Genomic DNA, 18,646 nt, shown 5'->3' on the forward strand with positions numbered 1-18,646 from the left:
GCAGGTTCAAGGGTAGGCGTTTTAGTTGGCCTAACTAGCAAATTAGATATATTCTTTTTGTCTTTCACCCTGCGGATTCCTTGGCGTTGGATTTATGATTGGAAGGATGCATTTCCTCATTTTGTCACTTAATCTGCCACTCCTGGGTGAATTTTAATAGCTATCCTAAGCAGCTCTTGTGCGAGGACAACACCTCCTTCGCTTGTTATTATAAGACCTCCTGTTATTATAAAAACTATCCAATAATAACAAGGAGGACAAAACCTTCTTTTTTGTTATTATGAGACCTCCTTCGTCTGTCATAACAACTTTCGCAATAACACTATAAAACCTCCTTCGTTTGTTATAACAACTATCCAAAGCAGCTCTTCTGCGAGGACAAGACCTTCTTCTTGTGTTATTATGAGACATCATCCGTTTGTTTTGACAACTATCCAATAACAATAAGGAGGACACGATCTCCTTCGTTTGTTATTATGAGATCTCCTTCGTCTGTTATAACAACTATTATAACAAAGTTTGTAAAACGTCCTTCGTTTGTTATAACAGCTATGAAAAGTGGCTCTTCCTTTTTGTTATTATGAGACCTCGTTCGTTTGTTATAAAAACTATCCTACAACAATAAGGTGGACAAGATCTCCTTCGTTTGTTACAACAACTATGCAAAGCAGCTCTTCTTTTTAGTTATTACATAAAAAAAACTAGTTTTTTAAACTGAAAGTAAGGAGCGACATTAAAATTTAAAACGAACAGAAATTACTCCGTATATGAAATGGGTTGTCCCCTCCGCAATCCCTCACTCTTTACGCTAAAGCTTTTAATTGTTCTAAAAAGCAGAATTGTGGCAAAGAGTCAAACTTTAGAGAGAAAACACCCCGAAAATCACACCATCGCATTCGGCGTATCAGAGAACCCTATAGTAAAATTTTCAAGCTCCTATCGACAAAAATACGGAATTTCGTATTTTTTGCCAGAAGACAAATCACGGGTGCTTGTTTATTTGTTTGTTTGTTTTTTATTTTTTTTTTCCCCAGGGGTCATCGTATCGACCAAGTGGTCCTAGAATGTCGCAAGAGGGCTCATTCTAACGGAAATGGAAAGTTCTAGTGCCCTTTTTAAGTGACCAAAAACATTGGAGGGCACCTAGGCCCCTCCCACGCTCATTTTTTCTCCAAAGTCAATGGATCAAAATTTTGAGATAGCCATTTTGTTCCGCATAGTCAAAAACCATAATAACTATGTCTTTGGGAATGACTTACTCCCCCACAGTCCCTGGGAGAGGGGATGCAAGTTACAAACTTCGACCAGTGTTTACATACAATAATGGTTATTGGGAAGTGTACAGTCGTTTTCAGTTGTTTTTTTCGGTTTTGGGGATGGGGTTGAAGGGAGGGAGCTATGTAGGAGGATCTTTCCTTGGAGAAATATGTCATAGGGGAACAGAAATTCAATGAAAAGGGTGCGGGATTTTCTAAAATTACTATAAAAAAAAGAAAAAATAACATGGAAAAGTTTTTTCAATTGAAAGTAAAGAGTAGCATTGAAACTTAAAACGAACAGAGATTATTACGCATATGAGGGGTTCTAAAAATACTTCAGCATAAAGAGCGAGGTATTTAGGAGGAGATAAATACCTCGCTCTTTATGCTATAGTATTTTTAGTAATTTCAACTATTTATTCTACAGCCTTTCTGATTCAGGGGTCATTCTTAAAGAATTGGGACAAAACTGACGATTTAGTGTGAAGAACGAGGTATTAAAGAGGGTACAAACCCCCTCATATACATAATAAAAATTAAAGAACATAAAAGTTTGTTATGTAAGTTAATTCTTAAGGTATATATATTATTTACTAATAAAAAAATTCGTTAAAAATTAAAATTAATGGTTGTCTTTTTATGTAGCCGAAAAATTGCATGGAAACTAGGCCTCCTTCTCCATCCCTTATTTCTCAAAATCGTCTGATCAAAACTAAGAGAAAGCCATTTAGCCAGAAAAGGAATTAAAATGCAAATTTCATTTTAATAATTTATGTGTGGAGAGTTAAATATTAAAATGAAGCTTACGATTTAGTGTAAAGAGCGAGGTATTAACGAGGGTACAAACCCCCTCATATACATAATAAAAATTTAAGAATATAAAAGTTTGTTGCGTAAGTTAATTCTTAAGTTACGTATAGTTTTTACTAATAAAAAAGTTCGTTAAAAATTAAAATTTATAGTTGCCTTTTTGTGTAACCGAAAAATTGCATGGCAACTAGGCCTCCTTCCCCATCCCTTATTTCTCAAAATCGTCTGATCAGAACTAAGAGAAAGCCATTTAGCCAAAAAAGGAATTAAACTGTAAATTTTATTTTAATAAATTATGTGTGGAGAGCCAAAATCAAACATGCATTAATTCAAAAACGTTCAGAAATTACATAAAAAAACTAGTTTTTCCAACTGAAAGTAAGGAGCGACATTAAAACTTAAAACGAACAGAAATTACTCCGTATATGAAATTGGTTGTCCCCTCCGCAATCCTTCGCTCTTTACGCTAAAGTTTGATTCTTTACCACAATTCTGCTTTTTAAAACAATTAAAAGCTTTAGCATAAAGAGCGAGGCATTACGGAGGGGACAACCCATTTCATATACGGAGTAATTTCTGTTCGTTTTAAGTTTTAATGTCGCTCCTTACTTTCAGATAAAAAAAAACTAGTTTTTTTATGTAATTTCAGAACGTTTTTGAATTAGTGCATGTTTGATTTTGGCTCTCCACACATAAATTATTAAAATGAAATTTGCATTTTAATTCCTTTTCTGGCTAAATGGCTTTCTCTTAGTTTTGATCAGACGATTTTGAGAAATAAGGGATGGAGAAGGAGGCCTAGTTTCCATGCAATTTTTCGGCTACATAAAAAGACAACCATTAATTTTAATTTTTAACGAATTTTTTTATTAGTAAATAATATATATACCTTAAGAATTAACTTACATAACGAACTTTTATGTTCTTTAATTTTTATTATGTATATGAGGGGGTTTGTACCCTCTTTAATACCTCGTTCTTCACACTAAATCGTCAGTTTTGTCCCAATTCTTTAAGAATGACCCCTGAATCAGAAAGGCTGTAGAATAAATAGTTGAAATTACTAAAAATACTATAGCATAAAGAGCGAGGTATTTATCTCCTCCTAAATACCTCGCTCTTTATGCTGAAGTATTTTTAGAACCCCTCATATGCGTAATAATCTCTGTTCGTTTTAAGTTTCAATGCTACTCTTTACTTTCAATTGAAAAAACTTTTCCATGTTATTTTTTCTTTTTTTTATAGTAATTTTAGAAAATCCCGCACCCTTTTCATTGAATTTCTGTTCCCCTATGACATATTTCTCCAAGGAAAGATCCTCCTACATAGCTCCCTCCCTTCAACCCCATCCCCAAAACCGAAAAAAAAAACTGAAAACGACTGTACACTTCCCAATAACCATTATTGTATGTAAACACTGGTCGAAGTTTGTAACTTGCATCCCCTCTCCCAGGGACTGTGGGGGAGTAAGTCATTCCCAAAGACATAGTTATTATGGTTTTTGACTATGCGGAACAAAATGGCTATCTCAAAATTTTGATCCATTGACTTTGGAGAAAAAATGAGCGTGGGAGGGGCCTAGGTGCCCTCCAATGTTTTTGGTCACTTAAAAAGGGCACTAGAACTTTCCATTTCCGTTAGAATGAGCCCTCTTGCGACATTCTAGGACCACTTGGTCGATACGATGACCCCTGGGGAAAAAAAAAAATAAAAAACAAACAAACAAATAAACAAGCACCCGTGATTTGTCTTCTGGCAAAAAATACGAAATTCCGTATTTTTGTCGATAGGAGCTTGAAAATTTTACTATAGGGTTCTCTGATACGCCGAATGCGATGGTGTGATTTTCGGGGTGTTTTCTCCTATTTTCTAAAATAAGGCAAATTTTTTCAGGCTCGTGACTTTTGATGACAAAGACTAAATTTGATGAAACGTATATATTTAAAATCAGCATGAAAATCTGATTCTTTTGATGCATATTTCAGCATCAAAATTCCGTTTTTTAGAGTTTCGTTTACTATTGAGCCGGGTCGCTCTTTACTACAGTTCGTTACCACGAACTGTTTAATTATGAGGCCTCACTTGTTTGTTATAACAACTTTTCTATAATAGTTAGGAGGACAAGGTCTCCACCGTCAGTTATAACAACTATTGTAACAACGTTTATGAGACCTCCTTCTTTTGTTGTAACGACTATGAAAAGCAGCTTTTCGGCTAGGACAAGAGCTCCTTCGTTTACAATTATGAGACCTCGTTCATTTGTCATAAAAATAATCCTATAACAATAAGGAGGACAAGATCTCCTTCGTTTGTTGTAACAACTATGCAAAGCAGCTCTTCTGCTAGGACAAGAGCTCCTTCGTTTGTAATTATGAGACCTCGTTCATTTGTCATAAAAACTATCCTATAACAATGGAGGACAAGATCTCCTTCTTCAGTTATAACAACTATTATAACAACGTTTATAAGACCTCCTTCGTTTGTTATAACAACTACGAAAACCAGCTCTTCTGCTAGGACAAGAGCTCCTTCTTTGTTATGGCTCTTTTTTCTTAAAAGTCTTATTTCTTCGACAACATGTAACGCCCCTAAAACGAAAATTCTCAAGTTTGCTTTCATCGGTGCTGTAAGACTCGATTCTGTAAGAATTGCAGCTTATAAACATGAGCGTTTTTACACCTTTTCTCTTTTCTAGTATTATGAAGCTTGGTTAAGAAGCCAGCATAGATACCAAAGCATTGGTTGTGACCAACTGAAGTAGAGTAGGGTTTTTGTCTTACCTCACATGCATCATAGCAATTTGTTTAAAAATTATTTCGTCTCTTTTTAGAATTCTTTTACGTCATTCTTTTCCTTTGTCAAAAGTGACCCAAGGTAAATACAATGAAAAAAATAGGATTTGGTTAATTTCTAAGCTTATTTTCCTTCTTGACACAACAAATAAGACTCTGAATAAAATCAAGAGTTTAATAATTTTTCAGAACATTTCTTCCTTTCTTATCGGCAATTTTAGGCAATTTCCTATCGGCAATTAAATTGCCTATTGGCAATTTATCGACTAATCTGAAATAAGAGGCATCCACTCGTGAAACCTACGCCTCCCTCCCAAAAAAAACTAATAAAAACATAGAAAATCCAGGCTTTACACCTTGCTTTATAGATGATTTCTAATGGAATTGCTAAAAAAAAAACGCACAACAGAAAGATTTACTGATGCGAATGCTATCAAGAAATCCTTTAGTTTGACAATAAAATTATATTTAATTCAAATGCGTTAATATTTTAATTTCAAAGTTTGAGACCCGTTACAGAGGAGAAATTATGACAGAACTAATGAAAGGTCTTTTTATAAAAGTAAATAAAGAAGTAATATATGAAATAGCTCTAGAGTTCTCACCTTGAGGTCTTTGAACTGGACTTGATTGGCTTCCTTTTGTATTGTCGGGTCTGGCTTCAGCTGAGACCGGGTTATTCGACGGGTCGAATTAGAGCCATGGTCTAGGACAAAATCTGAAAGAGAATCGTATCAAGTCATATCGTATATTATCAAAATCTAAAAAAAAAAACTTTGGTAAGTGGGTATTATACAGAACACACTCAAGAAGTTTGTTCTATTAGATCGAGAAAAACTGATTTGTCTTCGGTGTAAAATTGGTTATAATTGGCTTAATCTTAGGGAGAAAAATTATGATTTAGGTATATTTCAAACATTTAGTATATAGAGGTGGTTAGGTTAGGTATTTAATATAAAGCCTTCTGGGTGGCCTGCTTTCCATAAATCTTTGTTGTAGTTCCTATAATTTTGCTTAGTCTTATATTGTCATGATATTTTGGTGTGTTCTGTATAATACACAAATACTGAAAGTTGTAGTAAAACAAACCTAGCGAGGAAGACTTACCCGCTTAATGAAACTTTCGAACCAGCTACGAACACACATTTTCTTTGTTTCCTCATATTTTTCATGCAACTACTGGCACAGGAGTCCATTTAGGGAAAGGGGAGGCTCCATCATAGCTGGTCCAAGTTGGAGCTGTCACTGTTTTGTTCATAGGGCAAGACATTTTGCTTTGGCTTGGTTTTTGGAGAGTGGTATGGGACAAACGTCTAATTTGTATTTTCTCTCCTAGTGTGTATGTGTATTCTTTTGTTTTGTTTCTTTACTTTTATCTCCTTTTTTGTCCTTAAATTGTTCTTTTTTTCTCCTTGCATTTTCAGCCATTGAGCCTTGCGGGATTTGGGGGTATTTGATGTTTGTTGAATGTTTGTTTTTTGCTGACATTAATATTGTATATTTGTTGTACGTTTTTTGTTGGAATAATAAAATCCAAGGGGGCAACTTCCCTCCTGTCTTGGCTTAGAGCTATATTTTGAATTTTCTTAATTTTGGTCAATGAGGTTTAGATTTTCGTGATTTTATGACACCTGATTTTTGGTGATTTACAAACAAAGAAAGTTTTTAGTGTTCAGTGTTATCACCTGATTTTTTGTGTTTTACAAAATGAGAAGTTTGAAAAACTAAGGCATTTGAACCTTGCTAGGCATAATAAGATCTGGCATAGATAGTTCTTGATAGTAAGATAGTTCATAGATACTTAATAGATAGTTCTGGTCAAATTTCATCAGATGCATAGGAATTTGACAAAATCGGTTCGGATACTGAATTATTTAAGATCTGACTTCCCAAGCATCATTGTCTATTTCAACCATATGTAACTATTATATTTGACATTCTCCGTATGGTGAAATTTCAGTATCACATAAACAAGATGATTCTGCATCCCCACAATCAAATTCGCATATACAGACTACTGAATATTTGATACAGTATTCGGTTCTGTTCTAAATCTCAACCATCATTAAAGAATATTAGCTTTAGTCTAAAATAGCAAACAGCAACGAAAATTAGCCCTTAAAATATAAGTAACACATCAGAGGGGGTAACATTGCAGTTCATTTTGTACTTATAGTAATAGAATTTGTTAATGATTTTTGTTGTTTATCGACTTGCAAGAAAGAATTTTTAAAGAATTCTGACCAAAAATCAAACTTTTGTGTTAAGAGCCAGGGTTGAGGAAGGGTTAAAAAGGGCAAAAAAAATTTCGATTTCTGTTCAAATGAGCCCTCCGATCTTCTAGGACTAATGATTCGGTAAGATCACCCCTGGGAAAAACAAAGAAACATACATCCCTTATCTTTCTTCTGGCATAAATTACAGAAATTGACATTTTTCTAGATAGGTTTTCTAGTTCTCAGATATGTTGAATCTAATTGTGTCACTTTCACTAAGGCCACACAGGTTTTTGGGGATGTTTCCCAATTTTTTGAAAATCAGGCAAACTTTCTCAGGCTTGTAACTTTTGATGGACAATATCAGATTTAATGAATTTTATACATTTGGAATTAAACAGTTCGTGGTAACGAATTGTAACTAAGGAGCAACTCAGCCCAATAGAAACCGAAATGGTTAAAAAAAAAACAGAACTTTGTTAGCAATACATATATAAACTTGTGCGAAAAGCTTGATAAGTTTACCGCTTTTGGATTTAATAAATAAAAAGAATTGAATATGCTGATTCCAAATTTATATCTTCATTAAGTTTAATGTTACCGGCCTAAGAATTTTTCTTTCTTTACTTTTCTTCCCTTGAGTGATCGTATTGAACCACTGGTACTAAAAGATTAGGAGAGCGCTCATTTGAATGAATAAATTTAAAATAAAACTTTCCGAAACAGAAGTTTTCTAAAGAAAAGTAAAGGCCATATTAAACTCTAGATGAGAAGAAATAGAAACCTACAATAACTCAAGCTCGAAACAACCAAAAATTACTATTAGAGAATAAATGAAACCCAAAACTTAAAACAGAAATTAAATAAACAAATTAAATAAACTTAAACTGAATATGCAAATCCAGCTTGAAACGAACGAAAATCTCTTCAAAGGAGAGTTGGCTTTTGTCTCCTTCTTTCACAGTAAAAGTCTAAAACCTACTGCGTCATTGGCGCTTTACTGAATACTATATGTGTCTTGAATAGTCTTGAAAAGTACAAATAAAATCGAACTTCAATGTTTGCTATATAATGCTATTAATTGTTGAGAGATCATCAGTTCAGGATTCTATTTAATTGTAATTTTATTTTCATTTTCAATGCTGTAATAACTGGAAAAGAAAACATTTGTAATATAACTCGTTTTCAGTGAAGCACCAATGACGTAGGAGGTTTTAGACTTTTACATTTAGGGAAGGGGAAAGTATCCAAACTCTTGTTTGTAGCGGAGCTATATTTGTCTTGGATAGAACTAATAAAATAAAACTGAATATTTCATATATAATGATATTAACTGCTGAAAGCTCATTAGTTCAAAATTTAATTTTACTGTAATTTTATGTTTATTTTCAATGTTGTAATAAGTACAAAAGAAAATATGTGTATTATAACTTGTTTTCAGTAAAGCGTCAATGACGCAGTAGGTTTGGACTTTTACAGTGAAAGAAGAGGGCAAGCCCAAACTCTTCTTTGTAGAGTTTTGTTCGTTTCAAGCACGATTTGCACATTCAATTTAGGTTTCACTCGTTTTAAGATTTATTTACTCATTTATACTAGCAACTATTGTTTGTTTGTTTGCTACGATTGTTAATCTAATTTCTGTTCGTTTTGGGTTTCATTTATGCCTCAATAGCAAAATATTTTAGTTCGTTTTAAGCTTGATTTGCATATTCAACTTAAGCTTTACTGATTCTGGGATTTATTTATTCATTAATATTAGTACCTGTTGTATCTTTATTGCTATGATTGTTTATTTAATTTCTGTTCGTTTGGGGTTTCATTTATTCTTTCATAGTAATGTCTGGTTGTTTTGAGTTTGAGTTATTTGTAGAATTTTTTCTGATCTAAATTTTAATATGGCCTTTACTTTTCTTTAGGAAACTTCTTTTCGGAAACTTTTTTTTTTTAATTCCCTATTTCAAAATATGTTTTATTTCAAAATAAATTATAAGCTTTGTTAAGCTTAATAAATTAAAGTGGATATTGGATATATAATGATATTAATAGCTGAAAGCACAACAGCTCAAGATTTTGTTCCACCCAGGGCCAAATTTAAAGCTTTGACACTTCTAGACTCAAGCGTTTTTGCCGCTCCCTTTTTGCAAGATTTCCAGGAAAATCCCCAAAACTTCGCGAATAGTGAAAGCCGCAGGGTCTAGTGGACCTAATGGTAAATTCTGGTCTGCTTTACTGCATTTTTCATTTTATTTTAAATGTTGTAATAAGAAGAAAAGAAAATATTTGTATAATTGCTTTTAGTAAAGCGCAAATTACGCAATAGGCCTTATATGTTTACTGTTAGAGAAACGGGCAGTAACCATACTCTTGTTTGTAGTGAAGACACCATTCAGCAGAAGTACATCTAACAACCAATCCTTAATCCAATTCTCACTTGTGTTTGAATTCTGTTCTCCCAGTTATTACAATAAACAAAGGTAAATTAATTTTGCAGAACTTCGTAGTCACTTAAATTAATGAATGATAATTCTAAGTAAGAGAATTGGTTATTTAAGTAAGAGAATGATACTTCTACCATTAGGGAAACGGGCAGTAGTCATACTTTTGTTTGTAGTGAAGACACAATTCATTAGAAGTACATAACCTCTACTCCCTGAAGACGACCACGGTCTAACAACCAATCCTTAATCCAATGCTCACTTGTCATTGAATTCTGTTCTCCCAATTATTATAATAATAATAAAAGAAAACTTATTTTGCAGAGCTTTGTAGTCACCTAAGTAAGAGAATGATAATTCTAAGCAAGAGAATTCTTTATTTAAGTAAGAGAATGCCGTACTCTTGTTTGTAGTGAAGACACCATTCGTTATAAGCAACCCTAATTTTTTTTTCAGAAAGAATTGAGGAAAAAAACTTTCAGAAAGATTTTTTAATTAATTTTTGTTCGTTTTTTGACTGCAAAAAGTTTCAAGTTTTTAGAAAACTCCTTATTTCAAAATAAGATTTTTGTTTTTTCAACATTAAACTTTCATTAAAGTATCAAAACTAGTATCAAAGTACCAAAGTTTCAAAGCAAAGAAGGAATCAAAGTTAACAAGGTATCAAAGTAAACAAAGTATCAAAGTGATAATAAACAACTTCCACAACTTACAGCCCTTGCGGCGTAAATCGAAGTTACCGCGTAAATCACTAAATCCAGGTTTCACAGTAAACAAAGTATCAAAGTAAGGATAATTAAGTTTCGTAACTCAGAGCCATTTTCAAGAGGCTGGAGGGGTCAATCCCGGAAGCATAGTTACTTGGCCTTTGGACTATTTTGAACCAAATTACCATCTCCGAATTTTGATCGGATGCCCTCTGGGAAAATGGTTCGTGGACTAATTGGCCGGTGATCACTTTTGACTCTTAAAAACGAGCTAGAAGTTCCAATTCCGTCCGAATGAGCCCCTTCCAAAGTTAATACGACCACCCCTTCCACAGAACCTTATTTTCTAATAAATGGCAACTTACATAAGTTACAATCCTTGCCCCAGGGGGTAGGGAAGATTTCTATGTGCCTAAATTATAGTAATTTGAATTTTTGACTATTTTGAACAAAATGACTTTGAAATTATACTAAGATACATTTGGAGAAAAAAGGCACAAGGGAAGAGGGGCATGTTTTTTTTTCGCTTTCGATTCGTAAGAACGTACAACTTACATCAGTTACAATTCTTGTCCCGGGTGCTACGGAGGATTTCTAAAACCCCTAATTTATACTAAACTGAATTTTGGACTATTTTGAATAAAATGGCTATCTCAAAATTTTTATCGGATGTTTTTGGGGGGAAAGGCGTGGGAGGTAGATACCCTCCGATCACTTCTGATTTATAATCAAACAAGCCATCTCTGGAGTATATACGACCACCCCTTACATAAAACCTTATATGCCCTTCGGGGCATAGCTTACAACACTTGCCCCCAGGCACTGGGGGATATGTCGGCCTCGGATTTTTTGTTAATTGATCTTCAAACTATTTTGAACGAAATATTTATCTCAAAATTTTGATTGGATGCATTTTGAGAAAAAGGGCCTGGGGGTAGTTGCCCTCCGATCCCTTGTGACTCTTGAGAAGGGCACTAGAAATCCTGATTTTCAATTGAATAAGCGCCCCCTTCGGAGTTTATAAGACTACCCCTTCCATAAAGACCTTATATGACCCCTGGGCACATTTTACAACACTTATCCCCGAATTCTGTGGGGGTATCTCTGGAATTTCTGTTATAATATCTTTGGTATATTTTGAACAAAATGGCAAAATAAAAATTTGATTGGACTTACTTGGGAAAAAAAAGGTTGGGAGGGAGGAGGGTAAGTCGCCATCAGGTCACTTTTGACTCTTAAAAGGTGAATTAGCAACTTTCAAGTTCTAATCATTTTAGTTTCCTCCAGAATTTATATGACCACCTCTTCCATAAAAAGCTTATATGCCCCCGCGGCATAATTTACAAGGCTTTCCATGGCTATGGGGGTGGGGTGGGGAAGGGTGTATGTTGACAACGAAGTTTGTGCTTTCTTATCGTTGGACTATTTCAAACAAACTGACTATCCCAAACTTTCATTTGATGCATTTGAGACAAGAAGAATGTTTATGTCAGAGGGGGGGGGTAGGTACCCTCTGTTAACTTTTGACCCATAAAAAGGTAACTAGAACTTTCAATTTCCAATCAAATGAGCCCTCTCCAAAGTTTATACGAGCATAACTTACAACGACTACAACCGGGCCCTGGGGGTTGCGTCGACACCTGAGTTTTCTTATCTGACCTTTGAATTATTTTTAACAAAATGGATATCTCAAAAATTTTATCGGATGCAATTCGGAAATAAGGGCGTGAGGGGTTTTGCCATCTGATCACTTTTGACTCCTAAATGGGCACTAGAACTTCCAATTTCCACTTGAATGAGCCCCCTCCGAAGTTCATGTGACGACCCCTTCCATAAGAAGTGCCTCAGAGAAAAAAAATAATAATAATAATAATAATAATAAAACGTTAGAACCGTATGGTCTTTACTATAGGCTACGCTATTGCGTTGCCCTCTGAAAAAAATTAAAAGTTTTAGTGTCCTTTTTAAGTGACCAAAAAAGTTGAGGACAACTAGCCCCCCCTCCCAAACCATTTGTTTCCCTAAAGTCGTCTGATCAAAATTTTTAGATAGCCATTTCGTTTAGTGTAGCTGAAAAGTCCAACAACTGTGTCTTTGGGGATGATATGATCCCCCTAGCCCACGGAGAAAGGGCTGCAAGTTACCGAATTTGCCCATTGTTTACATACAGTATTCTTTATTGGGAAGTATACCAACATTTTTCAAGGGGGACTTTCTGCTGATGAACTATTTACGGGGAGAATTTTCTATTGGAACGGAAGTTTTCGGGGGTAAAATTCCAGGGGAAATTTTGCATGAGAATTTGTCAGAATTCATATAGGCCTACGGAATACGTTTAATTTGTCTAACTTTCTCATTGGCGACCCTATTTCATATGTGAAGAAACTCTGGGGAATTGTCCGCAAGAAATTTTCAGCGGAGTTGAAATTATTCGGGAGATTTTTACGTGGGGGAGGATTTCCCACGGAAAAAATTTTACGTGGGGGAATTATTACCAGGAGATATTCTGAATTGGGAAATTTCCACGAGATAAACAGTATAATGGGGAGGAAAATCCGGGAAATGTTTTCCAGACAGGAGGGATTCCAATGAGAAATAATTAAAATAAGAACCTTTTATAAAAGTACTTAAAAAAACTTTATCGTGAAGAAAGGGGTATTGAGGAGGGTTCTCATATTGAAACCTATATTAAAACTAACATTTCGTATGTTCGTTTTAGGTGTTCATGTTACTCCTTACTTTCAGTAGAATTTTTTGTTTGTTTAATCAGCATAAAAAGCCAATTCTTTTTATGCATCAATTGCTATCGAAATTCCTTTTTTTAGCATTTCGGTTCCTATGGGCTATATATCATGGGCTATATAGAAAAAAGTTTGCCTTTTTTTTATTATTTATTTGCATCACTTTTGAACATTATTTTCATCAATAGTTGATTCATAACATAAATTTGAGAGAAGAAAAAAAAACAGTAGAAACATAAGCAAAGCTATGTATATAGCCCATCATATGAATATTTCACCCATATATAGTCCATTAGTACTTTTATGATAGACCCCCATATCAAGTTGTTCATTCATTGACACATTGTAGAACCGGTTTTTAGTTAGTTTCTTTCAGATTAGCGTGAGACAAGACAAAGAGAAGTGACAGAATAGATGGAAAATATATAATTTGGGCTATATATTTTCAAACAGTTCGTGGTAACGAACTGTAGTAAGGAGCGACCTGGCTCAATAGTAACCAAAAGTTTAGTCTTATCCATCAAAAGTTACGAGCCTGAGAAAATCTGCCCTATTTTAGAAAATAGGGAGAAACACCCCCTAAAAGTCATAGAATCTCAATGAAAATCACACCATCAGATTCAGCGTATCAGAGAACCCTATTGTACAAGTTCCAAGATCCTATCTACAAAAATGTATTTTTTGCCAGAAGACAAATCACGGATGCGTGTTTATTTGTTTGTTTGTTTTTTTTGTTTTTTTTTTTTTTTTTCTTTCCCAGGGGTGATCGTATCGACCAAGTGGTCCTAGAATTTTGCGAGAGGGCTCATTCAAACGGAAATGAAAAGTTCTAGTGCCCTTTTTAAGTGACCAGTATTTGCATATATTAATGGTTATTGGGAAATGTAGAGACATTTTCAGGGGGATTTTTTGGTTGGGAGGGGGGGATTGAGAAGAGGAGGCTATGTGGGGGAAATTTTCCATGGAGGAATTGTCATGGGGGAAGAAGATTTCCATAAAGGGGGCGCAGCATTTTCTAGCATTATTTAAAAAAACAATGAGAAAATAAATATGAAAAAGTTTTTTCAACTGGAAGTATGGAGTAGCATTAAAACTTAAAACGAACAGAAAATGTTACGCATATAAGGGGTTCACCTCCTCCTAATACCGCACTCTTTACGCTAAAGGGTTTTTAGTAATTTCAACTATTTATTCTACGGCCTTTGTGATTCAGGGGACAAAATTTAAGCTTTAATGCAAAGAGTTATTGACGAGGTATCGACGAGTGGGCGAACCTTCTCATATACGTAACAAAAACATACGAACATAGAAGTTTGTTACGTAAGCTAATTCGTAAGTTATGTATATCTTTTACTAATGAAAACCTTCGTAAAAACTAAAAGTTCTAGTTGCCTTTTTAAATACCCAAAAAATTGGAGAGCAACTGGGCCTCCTTCCCCTCCTTTTTTCGCAAAATCATTCTATCAAAACTATGGGAAAGCCATTTAGCCAAATAAATAAATATGCAAATTTCGCTTTAATTATTCATCTGCGGAGAGCCGAAATCAAAACATGGATTAACTAAAAAAACTTTCAGAAATTAAATAAAAAAAACAAGTTTTTTTTAACTGAAAGTAAGGAGCTACATTAAAACTTAAAACGAACAGAAATTACCCCGTATGTGAAAGGGGCTGCTCCTTCTTCAACGCCCTGCTCTTTACGCTAAAGTTTTTGCTGTTTTCAAAAAGTAGAGTTGAGAGAAAGAGTCAAACTTTAGCGTAAAGAGCAGGGCGTTGAAGAAGGAGCAGCCCCTTTCATATACGAGGTAATTTCTGTTCGTTTTAAGTTTTAATGTAGCTCCTTACTTTCAGTTAAAAAAACTTGTTTTTTTTATTTAATCACATTAAAGAAGGGTAAAGTATTTGGACAGACAAAGTTAGAAAGTAATTCTTACTACACAATATGCAGAATAATTGTACCTAACACAATAGGCATGCAGACCCGCTGTGCTTCACCACCTCCCCCCTAATATGCAGATATATTGCCCAAATTTGTTTCTAAAGTATTAAATTTCTATATTACTTTGGAATATTTCATTAGGATTGAGCGTCAGACAAACATATTAGAAGAACATTAGGTAGTGGGTGTAGCATACAAGAACCAGCTGATTATACTATGGGCTATGTATATAGCCCACAAACTATATTGGAGTATTAGGGGGATGGGGAGCTGTGGAGCAATCGATACAGCCATAATAGTTTTGAAAAGAGCGTTGAGTGACAAATCAAATGGTATATTCATCTCTCAGCTAACGAATTAAACCAAAAGTCGATAAATTAATCAAAAATATCTGGTAAGTCCGCGGTACAGGAAAGAAATAACATAAAAAACATGTCATTTGATTCCCCATTCAACACTTTGGTTTTTATTATTTTTTGTTGGTTACTCATCAATATCTGCAAGGTTTTGCATATAGCCAAGTATAAGGCCAATATATAAGGGTTTTAGAGGGGAGGGGGTGGTCAACACTCAAGGTATAAATATTATATAAATAATATATATAAATAATATATATATATAATATAATATATATAATATAATATATGTAATAATATATATCAATAATAATATGAAGAATCTTAATGTTTCGAGGCTCTAACACTTTCTGTTTGCCTCTTTTATCCTGTAAGCATATTCTTGAAAGTTTCATTTTTATTTATAACGGTTTTTTAAAGTTTCGGTTTTTTTAAATCAAACATTTTTTTTTAGTTTTTCTTTTAAGATTCACTTTTTTATTGGTAAAATTTCGTTTTATTTGTTAATAAGTAACATGTCAAATGTGAAATAAGGTAAGTGTTGGAAGTGGAAGAAGTAGAAGTAGATAGCCCACTTCAAATGGCCTCCATGAGTATGACTTAGGCTTTGGAACTGTTCTTGAAAATTTGATTCGTATGTCAAAATTGCCTTCCAAGATAGTATATATTCTCACCCCATCATCCCCAGCACAATATCCTGTCCCACATCCTCATTTACAATGTTACTCAATGTTGTAACCTATTAAGTTTGTTAAAAGATTTTTTGTCATATCTGAAAATTTTATCCTATCTTGCAACATATCTCAGCCCTAATTGTTCAGGCTTAACTAATCTGCGTACATATTTGTTACTATTGACAAACGTACACATCTTTCATTAGAAATAACATGTATATCTGAACATTTGATAAGATAAATGACCATTAGATTATATTTATTCTGATTTAAAAAAAAAACAAAAAAAAAAACGGATAGATCATGAGCAAACTACATTTCAGCAATGCTTTAGTTTACAGCTCATACATGCCAACGTAGGCGAGTACTACTTTTATTCTTTTCTAGGAATATTGCATTTTCTAGTATTTTCCGGCCTTCTAAGATAGTACATAGCCCATCACCTTCATTTTGAATGTTACTCAATCTTGTAACCTATTAAATTCGTTAAGAGATTTTTTTTTTATATCTGAAAATTTTATTTCTCAAATTTTACTTTATCATGTTTCAAATCGGACTTGAATATTGTCAAATATTTCACCAACGACTTTTCTCCATTACATCGACTGTAGGATTAAATTTTTATTTCTTGTTAATATGTTTCCTCACAAATGTATAAGAGGAGTTTCAAACCATCTAATTCCATTTTAGACTGTTTAACTGCTTTTTACTTCACATTGACTAGTTTCTTTGATTTTAATTTTTCTAATTTTAATTTTAATGACAAGTTGACTGATGTATCTGTGGACTTTTTTTTCTTTTTTTTTTCTTTTTTACCAACTTTATCATATTTGTTTTCTTGCTGTACTGGTTTTAAAGTTTAACTCTGCAACGCAAATTATGTACTGGCTGTGCTTATCTGAAATACAAATTCCTTTCTGTGCTGGTGTTTTATCCGTTGACAAAATCCATCAATTTAGGGCTTTATTATATGTTTATAATACATCTCATCAGGAATTTTTCTTACTGTGAGTTATTCAGCTTAAAAATTTTTTGAGATATTAAGAACAGGAATTATCCTATTCAGAAGATTGTACTTCGATATTTATTTCGACATTTTGACATTCCTATTATGTTTATTCGCTTTTCACATATTTTGTATCCCTTTTATTTCTTTGGCTTACCTTTTATTGTTAAAACCTTTTTACCTTTTTTATTGTTATTTTTTTATAGGATTTTTGCTGTTGATGCAATTTTTGTTTTTTATTATGTTGTTGTTTTTTTTGACGAGAAATGCAAGTTTGGCAATGTTTACCTGTGATAGGCATTTTAATAAAGAAAAGCTTTACATTATAGCCACATTTCTTTGTAGTACGAATTAACTTTCCAATGGTACATTAACTTAAAATATGCCATTACAAATAATCCCTCAAATAAATTCGGTAAAGTATGTTGTAAGACAGGAATCAGATAAAAAAAAGAAATGCAACATAATGCGCACTGCCACTGCAATTACGTCCCAATCCCCCTAATGGGGTCAGATTAACCCCTATCTTTTATACAAAAGATACATTTCTTTTTTTAAATCATTTTTGTCTTATTTTCGCTGATTTTATGGGTTGGCAGTATTTTTTATTGTTAATGGTTTTTATGGCACTTGGTATTAACCAAGTGACATATAGCAATCGCAAATTCTGTCGGTCTGTCGGTCTGTCTGTCGGTCCTGGTTTTGCTACTTTAGGCACTTCCAGGTAAGCTAGGACAATGAAATTTGGCAAGCGTATCAGGGACCGGACCAGATTAAATTAGAAATAGTCGTTTTCCCAATTTGACCATCTGGGGGGGAGTGGGGCCGGTTAATTCGGAAAAAATTGAAAAAATGAAGTATTTTTAACTAATGAGCGGGTGACGGGATCTTAATGAAATTTGATGTTTGGAATGATATTGTGTATCAGAGCTCTTATTTTAAATGCCGACCAGATCTGATGACATTGTGGGGAGTTGGAGGGGGAAACCTAAAATCTTGGAAAACACTTAGAGTTGAGGGATCGGGATGAAACTTGATGGGGAAAATAAATATCTGGGAGACAAGTCCCAGATACATGATTGACATAATAGGAACAGATCCGCTCTTTTCGGGGTAGTGGGGGGGGGGGGGGTAATTCTGAAAATTAGAAAAAATGAGGTATTTTTAACTTACGAACGGGTGATCGGATCTCAATGAAATTTGCTGTTTAGAAGGATCTGTCTTAGAGCTCTTATTTTAAGTCCTGACCGGATCTGGGGACATTGGGGGGTGAGTTGGGAGGTTAGGTACCTAAAACTTGGAAAACACTTAGAGATGAAACTTGGTGGGAAAAAAACACAAGTCCTAGATACATGATTGACATAAACGGAACAGATCCTCTCTCATTGGGGTAGTTGGTAGGGGGGGTTATTTCCGAAAAATTAAAAAAATGAGGTATTTTTAACTTACGAACGGGTGACCGGATCTCAATGAAATTTGATATTTAGAAGGATATCGGGTCTCAGAGCTCTTATTTTAAACCCGACCGGATCTGGTGACATTGGGGGGGAGTTGGGAGGGGGAAACCAAAAACTTGGAAAACACTTAGAGTGGAGGGATCGGGTTGAAACTTGGTGGGAAAAATAAGCACAACTCCTAGATACATGATTGACATAACCGAACGGATCTGCTCTCTTTGGGTAGTTGGGGGAGGGGTTAATTCTGAAAAATTA

At 34.2% G+C, this 18,646-nt stretch overlaps 1 protein-coding gene across 1 annotated transcript in view; it reads right to left on the reverse strand.

The window, feature by feature from the left end:
• LOC136031181 (uncharacterized) overlaps positions 1 to 18,646 on the reverse strand; it is a 117,405-nt gene that overhangs the window by 16,482 nt on the left and 82,277 nt on the right. The window contains exon 4 of the mRNA XM_065710535.1: positions 5,467 to 5,579. Within this exon, the coding sequence (XP_065566607.1) occupies positions 5,467 to 5,579 (113 nt within the window). The remainder of the gene's footprint in view (positions 1 to 5,466; positions 5,580 to 18,646) is intronic.

Source organism: Artemia franciscana, chromosome 9, assembly GCF_032884065.1.
Source record: "Artemia franciscana chromosome 9, ASM3288406v1, whole genome shotgun sequence".
NCBI lineage: Eukaryota > Metazoa > Arthropoda > Branchiopoda > Anostraca > Artemiidae > Artemia > Artemia franciscana.